General features: G+C 56.6%; 3 protein-coding genes across 3 annotated transcripts; all 3 read right to left on the bottom strand.

Annotated features, from left to right (window-relative positions):
- Positions 1-1,161: 1,161 nt before the first annotated feature.
- LSCM1_01179 (uncharacterized protein) lies at positions 1,162-1,896 on the bottom strand (the record flags this gene model as incomplete). Its single annotated transcript, XM_067318804.1, has 1 exon — positions 1,162-1,896. The coding sequence occupies one exon, from the start codon at positions 1,894-1,896 to the stop codon at positions 1,162-1,164; it is 735 nt and encodes a 244-aa protein (XP_067174909.1).
- A 6,992-nt stretch (positions 1,897-8,888) lies between these two features.
- LSCM1_01178 (uncharacterized protein) lies at positions 8,889-10,646 on the bottom strand (the record flags this gene model as incomplete). Its single annotated transcript, XM_067318803.1, has 1 exon — positions 8,889-10,646. One exon carries the CDS (start codon positions 10,644-10,646, stop codon positions 8,889-8,891), a length of 1,758 nt encoding a protein of 585 aa, XP_067174908.1.
- A 2,518-nt stretch (positions 10,647-13,164) lies between these two features.
- LSCM1_01177 (uncharacterized protein) lies at positions 13,165-14,916 on the bottom strand (the record flags this gene model as incomplete). Its single annotated transcript, XM_067318802.1, has 1 exon — positions 13,165-14,916. One exon carries the CDS (start codon positions 14,914-14,916, stop codon positions 13,165-13,167), a length of 1,752 nt encoding a protein of 583 aa, XP_067174907.1.
- Positions 14,917-15,048: the final 132 nt, after the last annotated feature.

Raw genomic sequence — 15,048 nt, 5'->3', positions numbered from 1 at the left:
TCGCTTGCAAGTACCCTTGCACTTGACAGAGTGATGATGACCTCCGCGCCAGAGCCTCACGATCTGCGTTCGTCCGAAGCGCCTCAAATCCCTGTGAGAAGTCATCGCTTGGATAAATCTGCGGTTACGATGCCGAGGGCACGAGATCGCCTTGGCGAGAGGAACGAACGAAGGAAAGGGGGCCCATATGCTTCGAATGTGAGCCACCCCATTTTTTTCGCGCCCTCATAGCATGGTACCCTCTCTCATGCGCCTCCTTCTCTTTTTATTCCGCACAGCCCATAGCCAATCGTGGGCAGGGGGTGGGGATGACTACGCGTCAAAGGCCCCGCGAGAGAGGGGGGTAGCTGTTGAAGGCACAGGTGAGCCGGAGACGAAATGAACGTGTGAAAGGACGTGCATATATATATATAGATATATACATCTTTGTCCCCGACTCCACCCACGTGCGTACCGGAGCACCCTTACCTTCGCCCTACGCGCACCACTCCAAGGCAAAGACCAGTCATGGTCAAGTACACTTGCGAAAGGGGAAGAGAAAGAGTGTGGGGCTTCAGGAGGCATTGAGAGAGGGGGAAGCAAGCGCGGGAGACGGCCATGAGGAGAAGAGGAGGAAGAAGGGAGGCCGGCGCAAAGAGACGGATGGAGAAGGAAAGACAGCGGAACTTACAAAAAATGGGCTTGAGCAAACACAGCGACAAAAGAGTGTAGGCACACATGAGCAGAAGAAGCACGTCACATGGGAAAAAAAAGCAGCGGTGGGGCGAAGGCAACAACAACGAAATTTAAAAAAATAACGTCGCGTGCCGCTGCGTCTGTTGAGAGCATCTCTGTAAGATTACGTGGGTGTGTATGTGTGTGAGAAGGAAAGGATGGCGGTCATATGGGGAGAGGGGGGCCCTCCTGCTTCTCTTTTCTTTGTTGGTGGGCGCTCCCTTCGCTTGCTCTGGCGCAAAGCTGCGGCACGCGGCCAGCATGTCCGCCTCAGAGAACTCCAAGCAGCTTTTTGTGGTGCTGGCCACCGCGACGCGGCCGGTCAGAGCGGCCGCCTTCCTTCCTCTGTGAAGAAGAGCAGGAGTACTCGCTATGCAAGCTCTCCATCAGCCCATCCGTCCTCGTACTGGACAAGGAGGGCATTGCCGACAGAGACGCCGCTGTCATTCACCAGCTTCCCTCGGGGTCCACGTGGGCATCCCGCATCATGCGGCGATGCGGAGTACGGGCGTTTGATTCCTCCGTGCCGCTTCCCACCAGTAGGGCTCGCCGCACTTGTGCGGTAACGATGCCGACGGCAAAGTTGCTGTCTCGCGCCATATCTGCATACGTCGTTACCTCTGATTGGCGTGTCATCTCCGCGACCTGCTGCAATGCGCGTTGGCTGAGTCGCAAGCCACTCAAGATGTCCAGCGCTGCATCGGCATCGAGAATGCAGCTGCGCTGCGTATAGTTCATGACAGCGATCGCGACATCAATGCAGCGGCGCACCACAAACAGTGATATCTTTCTGGGAAAAACGTCTCCGCTTTGAAGCGAGAGGGCGAAGGTGCCGCCGCGAACAAGGAGAGGTGCAAATAACTGGTCATACAGCTCCTGCTGGGTAAAGGGTGGCGCAAAGAGGAGCGTGTACATGAAGATGACGCGCATCTCCGCGAAGAGTGGGCACCAGTCAGCCCCGACAAGCGAGAGCATCGCCACAGATGTGAGCATCATCATGAGCTTCAACGCTGCAATGTCGATCAGCACCTTTGCCCGAGGAGGAGGCACGCCTTCAGCCACTGCCGACAACCCCGAAGGCTCCGCTGTCGTGACGCGCTGCTTCAGAGCTGTAAAGGCAGCATAGGTAAAGCCAAAATAATACAGGAACGACAGCACCAGCAGGCGCAGTGAGTCGAGCATCCTTCCTTAGCGCCGTCTTCCGCGCTGGAGAGAGAAGATACAACTAAAAATGTCTTCGGGTGCTAAGTACACTAGAAAGAGGACGCTCTGGCCAGATTCCACCTCATAACGGAGGGCGCGCCGAAGGCGTAAGCCCCTGCCCTGCACGGAACCGGCGCCAAGGCAAGTCGTGCCAGTTGTCTATGTGTGTGTGTGTGTTTCCTCTTCCGCGCTCGGTGCGCCAAAAGGGGGAGAGAATGCCGTGCAGCAGAAGAGGCGCGAAGCGCCGTTTTCGTCCTCCTTCCTGAGCGGCTGGCGAGTTGGTTCAGTGCTTCTCTAGAGTTGTTTTTGATGGTATATGGGCTCTAAAAGGTGAAGGTGCCTCTCTCCCCGGCGTTCGTAAGTGGAGCGCTGCAGCAGTCCAAGTGAGGCAAAACTCTCTTTTCGATTCGAAGAGGCGGCGCGGAGAGCTAAGACGAAAAAAAAAATAACAGCGACGAACGTACACACACACACAGACGGGCACGCGATAAAGAAAACGAGAAGAGCAAGAAGACGAGGTACATATTTGCATGTGCATGCCATCCCACACCCTATCACGCATTCAAAGGACAACTATTAGAGAAGGGTGGCAGCCCATCACCATGAGCAACAGCATAGAAGGCGTCACTATTCGCGGCGCTGAGCTCTGCCCCTGCCCCACTCCAACCCTAAAGACGGCCTCTTCTACAAAGAGCCGGCGGCGGTGGCAGCCACCGTAGCCCCTATCGAGCACGCGATACCGAAGAATCCAACGACAGACTGTCGTTTCGGCCCAAGAGCGTGCGCACGGCTACCGGCACGTCATCCGCAGCGCTTTGCATGCCGGTTGCCCACGTGTGCCTTCGCCACTCACTCGCCTTCCATTCACTTTTTCTTTTTTGAGGTTCATTTTTCTTTTTTTTGATATCACATTTGTATTTTTCGTTTTCTTTGATAGGTTTACTGATTCATAAGACAAGGTTACTCACCCACAAAAAACTCTCTCGATCACACACGCACACACGTCGCAGAGACAGCGGCGCCATCACGCGCACACACACGCTCATGCCCACACCGAATTACACACACGTTGCAGTACCACAAGCCCCACACCACGTTCGAGTCTTTCTTCGCGCTCTGTTTTCTCCTCACCCGTTTTCTGTCGCTGTGCTTCTCTCCCTCTTTCTTGTGCATCCCGAGGACAGCAGCCTCTGCTCCCTTGTTACCATCACTGTACTCATCGCCTCCACTTTCAAAGACGGCCCTCTTTCGAATACGCTCCCCCTACAGGATTGCGATTCTGCTCGCAAGAGAAACCTGAGAGGTAATGGAAAGGAAGGGCGGGGGAGGGGGCAAGAGACGAGAGGAGAGGGAGAAGGGGGTGGGGGAAGATCTGAGCGAGACTTCTTGGCGGTGTTGTCCTGTAGCCGAGTGAGCAAGCATGCATGTGGATGTGTGCATGTTTTTATGCTGCTTGCCTCGTACATGTACATATACTTGTATATGCACAGATATGTATGAGTGTGTGTGTGTACGTGTGCTTGTGTGTTGGGCGTGTGCCTTTTTCTCCTCTTTCTCTCTCTTTCGTTAAGCTCACTTCTCTGCCGTTTGCTTTGGATGTTTTCCTCTTTTCTGTTTTTTTCTTCTTCAATGTCTTTCCGCCCCATGACGAAAATAATTACAAAAAAAAAACGCAGAAAAGGGGGGAACAAATCGACGGCCTCAACGGCTTGGAGAAAAAAAAGAAAAGAGAAAAGGAAGAAAAAAAATCACACAAGAGAAAGCGGAACGTCATCACAAAGACACACCCACACACACACACACTCACTCACTCACTCACACCCATAGGCACAAAAACACACGCACGAACGGGCGCCTAGAGACGCACTTACCCACACACCCACACATACACCATACACACATACGTCCCCCACGCACACATGCACAAAGAGCGAGAGAGAGGCACGCCGTAGCGCGAAAGGAGTGACGAGCGACAAAAAAGAAGAGAAGCGTCATCTGCAATGAAGCTCGATGAGGGAGGCGAAAGAAACGGCAGAGCGAGACAAACGCACCCACAGGGAAAGAGGGGGAGAGATGCAAAGAGGCGCATGAACATTTTTTCAAAGATCAACGATAACGGAGAAAGAAAAAGGTCCACGTAAAAGAGAGAGACGATCGGAGAGGTGAGGCGAACGAGCTCCATCCGACCAACGGAGCGAAATTCTGTGCGGAAAGAAAAAGAGACGAAGAACGCGTTCGGCACTTCAGCCCAGCGAAGAGACGCTCGAAAGTCGGCCGGTGCGTTGCAATGTGTTCGTTTCGTTGCCTTCAAAGATACAAGCTTGTGGCACCCCAACCTCTTGATTATTCTCTGCCTCTAAAATAGCTCTCTCTCTCCCACTCTCTTTCTCTGGTGCCGCTGCTCCACTATCCCACACGCAGTTCATTTCGCGATCCTCTTTTTTTTTTCGCGTGGGCTTAGCTCTGTGTCTCGGTGTCGAACTTGCGCAGGTTTACTTTTTGCCTCGGATTTTCCTGGCAAATATTCGCGTGTGCCCCTTAAGAGGCTCGCTGGCTCCTCAACGACGCCCGACTGCCTCTGTTCGCGCATGCTTCTCAACTTTCTTCACGCGGCTGTGACGTTCGGTTCCACGAATCGCCGGCCCCCCCCGTGGCGTCTGCGAGGGCACAACAATGGTCGCTACGAGGTCTTCAGGTACTTTTCGCCTCCTCATATTTTTTTCGCTGTTGTGACTGTACTTCTGCTTCTGTCAGTCGACGCCGTGAGTGTTCATGCTTTCCCCCTCAACATTTCCCTGGCACGTGCACAGGGCACCGCCTTCCACCCACCGCTCCTTCACGCGCGCCACCCATGCGCAACGCAAGCGTAAACAAGAAAACTAACGGAAAAAAAGCGCAAGCATCGGAGACACGCTCAACTGGCATTGCGCGCGGCAGCCTCCTCATGTTCTGTGTCAAAGATCAACCTATGACATTGCTACTCCCCACGCAGCGACGCACAAGCAACAGAGCAGCCGCGCCCCTTCCCATCGCAAGAGCACCACTCCCCTACTGCCATGGCCATTGAGTTGTCCCGGCGTGGAGGCATCGCACACGAGGCGAGAGAGAAAGCGAGAGCATGACGACGACGGTGGGGCTAAGAGACGGCACGCTGCATGGCGAATAGTCAGCAATAGACGAACCTTTACAACAAAACAAGAGAAGAGGAAACAAAAATCATACGACGCCATCATCTCCCTCTAAAGCAGTCCAGGAAAGAAAACAAGCAAGGGGGAGAAGACGCTTCTCTCTCTCGATCGCTGCACTCGCCCCCCAGGCGTACCCAGTGAGGCATCAATGTTGTCCGTTTTGCTTGTTTCTGTTTGCATGCTTACTGTTATAGAAAAGGCGCTTCGCTCCGCTAAATTTAGAGGTCAGACGAAGCGAAGGGAAGGAAAGAGGGGGGCGCGCGGGGGGAAGGGAGGGAAGGTGAGTCGCAGATACATCAAAAAGAAAGCAGAGAAACAAGACAGACAAAAGGTGCGTCACAGGGGCTGTGGCGGAGAGTGCACTACCGCAGGTGGAGGAAGACACCGATAACACACTGAAGCGCAACATGCGCGACGATGATGCTGATAAAAGCACGGCTCACGAGAAAGGGTAACGGCACAGCACTGTAACACAAGACGAGAACACGCATACACACAAGAAAAAGCATGGGAGCTGCAACAACCGCATTCACACAGCGCCACACGCCCACCACTATCAGTGAGCTAGCGAGATGCACGACTGGGGTCGGAGAAAATCGGGGAAAAAACCCCAAGCGAGCGAGCAATCGAGCGAAAGAGACAGAGGGAAAAGGTGAATGCGTCTTCATGCAGGTGGAGAGGATTGAAAAAAAACGCTCCTCACGCCCGACACCTCTTCTCATGCTCTCGCCTCGTCTGCCGGCTCGCCTATTTGCCCTCCGCTGCGCATTGACTTACTGCAGTGTTGCAGTGATGTGCCGAACACCGCCATCATCACCCCAGAACTCTTTTTTTCTGGCCCTTTAACGAAAACGTTTCTTTTTGCTGCGCGCTTATCCCTCCACTTCCCTATTGGGTCCCTCACACCCATCGGCATTGGCGCGCTCCTCCGTCGTTCGCGTTTCATGTGGTAGCTTTCTCTGCACGCCCCCCCTCCTCGCCATCGCCGTGACGCCATCGCTGCCGCCACGGCACACAGACAGCACTCACCGAGACAATGCGCGAATACAAACGCACGCTCAGCTCGAGAGGGTAGAGCGCTTGCACGCCTATAAGGAAGGCAAAGCGGCTCCGCAGCTCAAGGAAATGGAACGAGAGACGACGAAATAAAGAGCGACGAAGATCTCTCGTCGGAAACAGGCGTCAGATGCAGCTGAGCCAGCACCGAGACACAGAGAGGGGGGAGGCGAAAGAAAGAGGGAAGAAAAGAAGGAAAAGACCAGCGAAACACAGGAAGAGGTGCATAGAGGAAGAAAAGGGCTAAACAACATTTAAAAAAACGTCGTGCATATATAAGAGAGCTTAGCATCCCGAAACGGCCCAAGAAATGAAAGTGGAGAGAGGGAGGGGGGAGAAAGGGAAGAGAATGTCATGGGTCGTGAAGTGGTAAAAGGTCGAGGAAGTGGACATGGGGGGAGCGAAGACAGAGGGCGCCAGTGTCAAAGAAAAGAGGAGGCGAGACCGCCCGATATGGTACGTCACCAACAGAAAAACGGAGTTACGAGAGAGAGCGAGAGACTGAGGGGTGAAAACAAAAACAAAACAGGAGTAGCAACTCGGTCTCTCTGCGTAGGTCGACCGTTTAAAGGAGAGATCGCAGCAAAAGGGAAGTGAAGGGAGGAAAGGGGAGGAGGAGGGGGGGGCGCAGCAAAGGGTAGCGGACCACAAATCAAAGGCGAGGAAAACACCCATGCACCCTATTCCGTCATCCTGTAGCGTGCGCATCTGGTACTTTTCGCGGCAGTCTGCCCGGTCGCTACCGTCGCGTCTGTCCTTTTATCCCAAGCAGTACGCTCTAGCGCGTGTGTGCATGTGTCTGTCTGTATATATATATATATATATATGTGCGTGTGTGTATAAATTACTTGTGCGTGACTATACGTGGGCGCTCATCATGTCTCTCGTGGCAACGGCAAAGCACAGGCCACAGCCTCCTTCCTCACACACGATGAAGAAGCGACCCCAAACGCGCACCGACGCGCACGCAGACAGCCGATAAAGCAGATCCAACACCTGTGCGCGCGCACTTCCCTATGAAATCGGAAGAGGCCACCTCACACGCTCGTGCTTACACGCACAACAACATAAAGGAGAGGCGCGCGCGCCAAATCAGGCGACTTGCACGCAAAACACCCACATCCACACATATGCACACACACACATGCGCATGTAAGTCCACAACATTGCACAAGCGGCACGGGGCACACAGACAGAAAGGGGAAAGAAAACACAATCCTTAACCACCAAACACTCTTTTTTCTTTTTGGGGAGAGGTGAATGGGAGGTGGGGGGAGGGGGTGAAAGGGCCACGAGAAGTTCCGTAAAATATGTGTAACATGTTCGCCTGGGCTTCCCTCTTCCCTATACCCGTCATCTTCTCACCCTTTTCTTTGTTCCTCGGTCCAGCTTGAACCTCTAAATAAAATCGCAGGTACAGCGTCATGCACACGTGCACACACGTCTAGCGAAGAAGAGTGGTCCAGAGAGAGAGAAAAAAAAAAAGGGAGCGACGTCAGCCGGCATGCACACACACAGACACACAAAAAAAAAGAAACACAGAATCCTATCCAAAAACGGCAAGGAAGAGAAACACACACGCACACACAGACACGAAAACAAAAAAGAAACAAAAAACGGCCATTATATGCACTTCTCTTTGTTGCTGCTCTATGCTGCCCATTTGCATGGTTGGGCCTTCGCTCATCCGTGGGCGGGCGAAAGCGAGAGAGGACGCCAATGCCCCGGACAAGTCGCGCGGCCAAAGTGGAAAGAAAAGAAATCATACAAAGAGCCGCGCCCGTCAGCAAAGGCGCTGAATGAGAAAGAGAGGGGACGGGGAGGACGACACCTTCCTCACTAGCCCCAGCCACCAAAAGGAGATGAAAGATACGCGGTCCGTACTGCGCAGTCGCAGGAGGAGGGGAGGCATCGGGGCGGTGGTGACGCAGACCGTCTCCAAAAAGGGCCAAGCGAAGAAAAAGGAACAGGACAGAAAAGGGATTTTACTGTTGCCGCCACCTTCCCTCTCACCACCACCGTCGCGAGAAGGAGTGCATGTACAGGGAGGTGGAAGAGGCGGTCGCGAAAGTGGGGGAGAGAGAGGCGAGGGGCCGCGATGCTGCTGCGAGGTCGGCCCTCAAGAGACAACGACGTTTTTCCCCCTTTCCTTTTATCCTCTCTGCCAGTTGCGCTCCCTTTTCGTGCCGGCATTTTGCCTGAGCGAGTGGCGCGTCTGTATCCTCCTTTCCTATGCAGAAAAAGGATGACAGACACAACGCCCCCGACAGCCGACAACATCTCGCCATCTGATGAGATGGCGAAAATGGCACCCCAAGAGAAAAAAGCAAGACTGCGTGCACCTCCGATCTCGGCATTCTACGCGCTGCGAGTAGCCCACTCCAGCCTTGGTTCTCTATGGACTGCCAGCTGCACAGTGGCAGGCAACCGAAACGCTGCAGGTGAGATTGCCCTTATGATCAAGGAGATAGTGCATGAAGGACTCAAGATACGTGTGAGCACTTCCCCCCCTACGTTCCTCGGGAGTTGCTGTAGCGGAAGCGGAACGTGTCGGTGCCCTTTTCTCGCCATCTGTCGCGTATTCCATTTTCGTTGCCGCACAGTTTCAAATGTCGACACAGAGTGAGACGAGTGAGAAGCGGTGACGCAAACGTGCGTGCGTGCGCGTGAGAGAGAGAGAAGCAGCAGCACGCGAACCTAGCGGAGCAGCCTTTGTGAGCCGTGCGCTCACACGCTCATGTGGCGGTTCAGCACATCCTGGGCCTCTGCGATCTTGCTGTCCAGCATAGAGGGCGAGTCCAGCATGTTCAGAATCTCCGAGTTGTCCATCTCGAGAAGCATACCGGTGATCTTGGCGGCCACAGACGGGTGGCTGCGCACAATGTAGCTGTAGAGGCGCTCGCCGAGAACGTTCTTCTGCTGCTCGGGGTTGAGGTTGGCAAGCACTGCTGCGAGGTTCTGGCCCTGGGGAGGCGCCTGCGGGTGCTGCTGCGGCATGAGAGACTGCATCGGGGGCTTCTGCGGCATCGGCCGAGAGCGCATCTGGCTCATCGCGTTCGGCGCCATCGGTCGGGCCATGCCACCCATGGGACCCATGGGCCCCATGGCGCCCATACTGTTCATGCCACCCATGGGTCCCATGGGTCCCATGGCGCCCATACTGTTCATGCCGCCCATACCGTTCATGCCCCCTAGACCGTTCATGCCGTTCATGGGCATGATCGGCACGCGCGGGTTCATGAGCGGCATGTTGACGTTGTTGAACATTTGTGGGCCCATGAAGCCCATCGGCGGCATGCCGCCCAAGCCCGGGCCGCCCATCGGGTTCTGGCGCACGCGGAACTGCTTGCTGCGCTCCTCGAGGTTCTGGCGACGCGCATCTTTGCGAAGGGCGTACGTGACAAAAAGCGGACGTGGGCTGAGGAAGGTGCTGCCATTCAGCTCCTGGATTGCCTGCGAGGCGGCGTTCTGGTCTTTCATGGAGACAAAGCCAAAGCAACGCGACATGCCCGTTTCCTTGTCCATCATCACCGTCACGGACACAGTCTCGCCGTAGCGCTGGAACAGCTCCTCCAGGCGCTCGCTCGTGACAGTGTCATCGAAGCCCTTCACGTACAGGTTCGGGTACTTGCTGTGCTGCTGCGCACGCTCGCGGCGCTGGCGCTCGCGGTCGCGCTGGCGCTCCTCGCGAGAGCGGAAGCGGCTCACGTCGAGCGAGGAGCCCGCCTTGGAGATCTCGCACTCCTTGCCGTTGAGTTCCTCCACAGCGCGGGCGGCATCGTCATGCTTCTCGAAGGCAACGTAGCCGAGGCCGACCTCGCTCTGCACACCGCCGAGGTCTCGGACCTTCGCGGAGCTAACCTTGCCGTACCTGGCGAAGAAGGCGCGCAGTTTTTCGTCAGTGACAGCAGGATCGAGGTTCTTGACGTACAGATTCGTGTACTGCTTCAGCAGCTCATCACGGTGCTGCGGTTGGTAGCGCTCCACAACGATCGCCTGGCCGTCCATCTCCATTCCGTCCATCTCTTTCACAGCGTCCACAGCGGACTCCTCGCGCTCGAAAGAGATGCGGGCGTAACCGCGAGACTCGCCCTTCTCATCGCACGCGAGACCGATCGCGGTAAGGCGGCCAAACTTGCTGAACATCTCCTTCAGTGCGTACGTGTCGACACTCTTCGGGAGCTTCTTGACCAGGATGTTGCTGATGCCGGAGCGGCGCTTTGAGGGGTCGCGCTGGATCTTTGCGATGCGTAGGTAGCGGGACCCAAGCTTGGTGCCGGCCTGATCGAGAGCCTTCTCGGCGTCCGCGGGGTCCTGGAAGTTCACGTAGCCATACCCGAGGGACTTCTGGGTGGCGGAGTCGACGCACACGCGGACGGAGGTGACGGGGCCGATGCGCACAAAGTAGTCGTAGAGCTTCTGCTCCTGCAGATCGGGGTCAAGGCCGCCGACCCAGATGGAGGGGTTCGGGCCAGAGAACGCCATGGTGTGCCGGTCTCTCCTTTTATGCCTGGACTCGTTTACGCACTGTATTGCTTACGTTAGGAGAGCGGAGGAGGAGGAGCAGGCGAATGGCGCAGAGCGGATAGCGGCACAAAACACGCTGCAATTGAAACCAAAGCGCGACAGGGAAGCCGCTAGAAGACGCAATACGAAGCGCACGAAGACGTCTGGAAGGTTGAAAGGGGAGGGGCAAAAAGAAAGGTGGTCAAGAGAGAGAGGGGCAGAGACAGACGGCCGGAAGCGGGAAAGAGAGGGAGAGCACACGATGGACGTAAGAGGCAGGGAGGAGAAGCTACAGGCTCACCACACGAGGGGTACAGGCAAGACGCAAGAATGATGTTCGTGTGTCGGCGCGTGGGTGTCAGGGCGCGTGCACAGAGGGGCGAAAACGGAAGGAGGAGGAGATACACGCGCGCACGCGCACACAAAGAGAGAGAGAAGCGAAGGAGACCGAGGAGGGGACAAGGCTGGACGGCAACGGCGAGACGAGAGGAGGAAAACAAGAAAGGGGAAAAACGAACGACACAAACGCACCCTTTTCACTCTTCTTTTATATTCTTTTTGTTATGGGATTTTCTTTTTTTTTTTTGATTTTTGTTATTTCAATTTTTTGGGGGGAGAGGAGCGTTCAAAAATAGCTGTGGCGCACAACGTGGGCGGAGGGGGGGACGAAAGGGGGAGAGTGAGAAAGGGTGTGGAGGCAAGAGTCGACGGACGGAAAGGGAGGAACGCGCGAGAGGAAAGGGATGAGTGGTGGAGAGGAATCGGAAAGCAGGGCCATCATGCTGCAGACGACGATGCGCTCCTGAACGACTGGTATTTCATCCATGCGCAGCGTGCTCACTCTGTGCGCGCAGGTTTACCGTCACGTGCGTAACGGTACAGCTTCCCGCCGGTGCACACACGCACACACACATACATACCACCTAGCCGTACGTATGCAGGCGCTGTGATGTTGCTTGAACATCGGAGAGGATGCTTCAAAGAGAAGCCCTCTGCGCTCGACCCAACGCGGCCATTGGCTTTGCTCGTTCACCTTGTACTTCCCTTTCGTATTCAGTGGGTGTACATAAGAGGGCCGCGCGACGATAGTGTGAAGGGGCGATGGTGAGCAAGAGAGGGCGAGACGTGAGGAGAAGGCGAGCGCGAAAGCAAACGAGACGCGGAGAGCTGAAGCTGACGAAACGGAGAGAGCGCACCAGCGCGCCAACAGCCAAGAAGAGGGAGGGAGGGCGGATCACCACCGGCGCATCCTCTTTTTCGTCCAGAATGTCCGAAAAGAAGAGAAGCAGAAAAGAGAGCACAGGGCGTTGGCTCTGTCGAAAGTGTAAAACATTCCCGCAGAACGCCTTTTCTGTCTCGCTCCGCTTCATGACGTCGATGGCGCCCTTTCCTCGACATCGCCTCCAATATATATATTAACGAGCGCACGGAACAAAAAAAAGGGCATCTAGTTCGGGTACACTGTGCTCAGGCGGCCGCATCGCACCGCCGCGCTTGCGCCAACACACAGAAACAGACAGAAAGACAGACAGCCGCCTCGAGCAAATTTGAAACGTCTTCATTCACCTTTCTCTTCGCTTTACGAGAAAAAAAGAGATCTAAGTGGTGTGGGAAATGCAGACCACATGCGTGAAGAACAACACATATACACACACACGCAAACAAACACGCATGCAGGCAGGTACGCACGCACATACGCACGCACACCGCTTCTTTTTTTTGTCGCCTTACAGCCTTGCGCTGTTGGCGTGACACGCTTGGCTGCCTGCTTCCTCTACCACACGGATACAGGGGCGCACACACGCGTGGGAATAGCATGTGCACAAGGGAGACAAGCAGCCTGCGGCCACGGACTCGAGGCAGATGCACTCCATGCTGCCATCCGCAAGTGGCGGCGGCACTCGCTTTCGTGCGGCGACCCTACCCCCCCCTTCCTCTCCAATTTGCGGCTCTCGCAGACTGCATACCGAAGCTCTAATGATTGAGGGGAGTGGGGGGAAGGAGCATGGGCCGATAGTTTCTTCCTCCACCTCCAACAGGCGCCGCGCACACATACACGCAAAGACAACAGACACAGAGAGAGGAAACCGCAAAGCTGCTCGTGCAGACATTGTAGTAAAGAGCCGAATCGATGTGGGAGCAATCAACAAAGAGTGTCCTGCACGCAGAGCCCGAGTGTAGCCACCACTCGGCGCAGTACAGGTGCCCGCAAATCTGCGTTGGTATTGGGGTCTGTGCAACCCTCAGGAGCACGAGAGAAAGAGCACAACAGCAGAGCAGCACCGAACGCCACGAGGCCGCGGGTGATGCACGCGCGCACGATTCGAGAGGAATGGGTCCAGAGGAAAGCTCTAAGATCAAGGCTGACAAGATGGGAGAGAGCAGTCACTCGTGATGACGCCAAAGGGAAGGAGTGGCTGGTGAGCGTGATCTTCAGCGGCGTCGGCGACGCCGCCCCGTCCATCCGTCCGCCCTCTCACGCGTATGCGCTCTCAGCCTACACACCGTAGCTCAGCCTCCCCGAGACGGAGAGGGCGTCGACGTCGGTGCGCGGCGAGAGTGAAGTGGAACCGCGCCGACTTCTGGAGCCTTCATAGGGGATGGTGGGGGCCTCGCTAGCGTCACGGTCGCCAGCACGGTTGGTCGGGGTAGACAGCATGCCCGGCTTGATCCACAGACCTGCGAAGGTAGCGTCGGTGATCGGCAAGGCGAGTCCCTCGTAGAGGTGCACTGGCTTATCTGCCGTTGCGTTTGGGTAGCGTTGCGCGGCGCTGGGGCACGCTGTGGAAGTCCGCTTGATCGGGGAAATGGGGCCCTTCGGTATTGCAGGGGCAGACGCTCCCCCGGAGTCTGCGAATGAAAGCGGCGGGGGGCATCTGGTGTGCGTCTTCTGAAACGGAGCAGGGGGTGCGGATGCAGTGCCGACTGCCGCGCTGCCGCTTCCAAGTCGTTGCGCTAATTTCCGCGACGGCGCATCCTCGGTAGCGCACTGCTCAGCTAAGGACTGCGAATGCTTCTTCTGCTTCAGCCGCGCCTGGCTTGACGCCCCGCGCGCCGAGGTGCACCTCGATGCAGAGCTGTTGCCTCCGTTGCTGGCACCACCCCGAGCGCTGCGAGCCCCTCTGTCGGCGCGTAAGACAGGTGCAGAGTTGGGGTGAAGAGCGCGCACACGGAAAACGTCATGGACACTCTTGCTTATGGGTGGGGAGACGCGATTGGTTTCCAGCAAAGGCCGCGTGCCCGTTAAGCGCGGCGGCGCCCTCGAAGTGGCAAACGGCGTCGTTACTGCGCAGTCCGACGTCGCCGCGGCCGCGTCGGGCGGGGCGGCAGTGAGGCTGGCGGCTTTCGTGGGAGCAGCGGTATTTGCTGAGCTGCCGCTTCGCTTTGTCACAAAAGGGCGCACTGAGCTGGTGCGGGAGCGCTGCGTTAGTTGACGCCCAGAGCGCGCTGTCGCCTCCGCAAGTCGCGAGTTCACGGAACTGACACGTGAGGCTGGTGCTGAAGCGTAAGGCCGCACCGACGGTGACGCCAGCTTCGGTGGCATGGGAACTGCCATCTCATGCACGGACGCAGTGTGCCTGGAGAGTTGCGATCCGAGCGCGCTTGCCGCGCTGGTGATCGTCGCGGCGGTGGCCGTCCGCCGCATCGGCAGCGTCTCGATCGCAGCAGACCACGTCGCAGGAGCGTTGCAGGTGAGCTGGCCCACGTGCGGCACCACAGGAGGACGCTGCTGACGATCTGCAGACCCCTTGTCACTGCTACCCCGCAAGCTGCTGCATGTGGAATCCACTCGAGACGCCGAGTGATTGTTCAACCCCACATGAGGGACGGCGACGGTGGAGCTATTCGACGGCTTCACACATCGTGCAGACGCCCTGGACGCGCTCGCTGCGGACGACGGCGTTGCGAAGCCATCGCCCCTATGCGAGGTATTCGTGGGAATCGATGACAGCGGCCTCGGAGCATTGCCACAAGCCTGTGGCTCCCTCTCCCCCGCCAAAGCGGCATGCGGCGCATCTGACGTGATCGGTTTCACCGCGCGGGTGAAACGGCGGGTCACAGAGAAGGAGGATGTCGTCGCCGCGCTGCGGGGACGCAGCTCCGAGAGCGGAATCGAATTCACGCGTGTGGGCCCCATCCTTGCTTTTGAGGAGCCGCTGGAAAGAGATTTCGCACCGGGCACGCTGCGGTGCACAGTGTTCACGGAGCATGACCGCAGCTTCAGAGCGGGGGCTGCCATGGAGTCCATTTTTCTCACGCGGCTCCAACCAAATGAATCGGAGCTGTGTGTGAGCACGTTAGAAGAAAGAGGCAGCGAGGGAAAGAAGTGCAGGTAACGCGATGCTGCTGTCCGGGCGCGCGAGATGTCGAGGTGTCGAAG

The sequence above is a fragment of the Leishmania martiniquensis genome, chromosome 35 (assembly GCF_017916325.1).
Source record: "Leishmania martiniquensis isolate LSCM1 chromosome 35, whole genome shotgun sequence".
NCBI classification, from domain to species: Eukaryota; Euglenozoa; class Kinetoplastea; order Trypanosomatida; family Trypanosomatidae; genus Leishmania; species Leishmania martiniquensis.
Note: the sequence above shows the minus strand (reverse complement) of the source record. Positions and strands in the feature narration are given on the sequence as shown.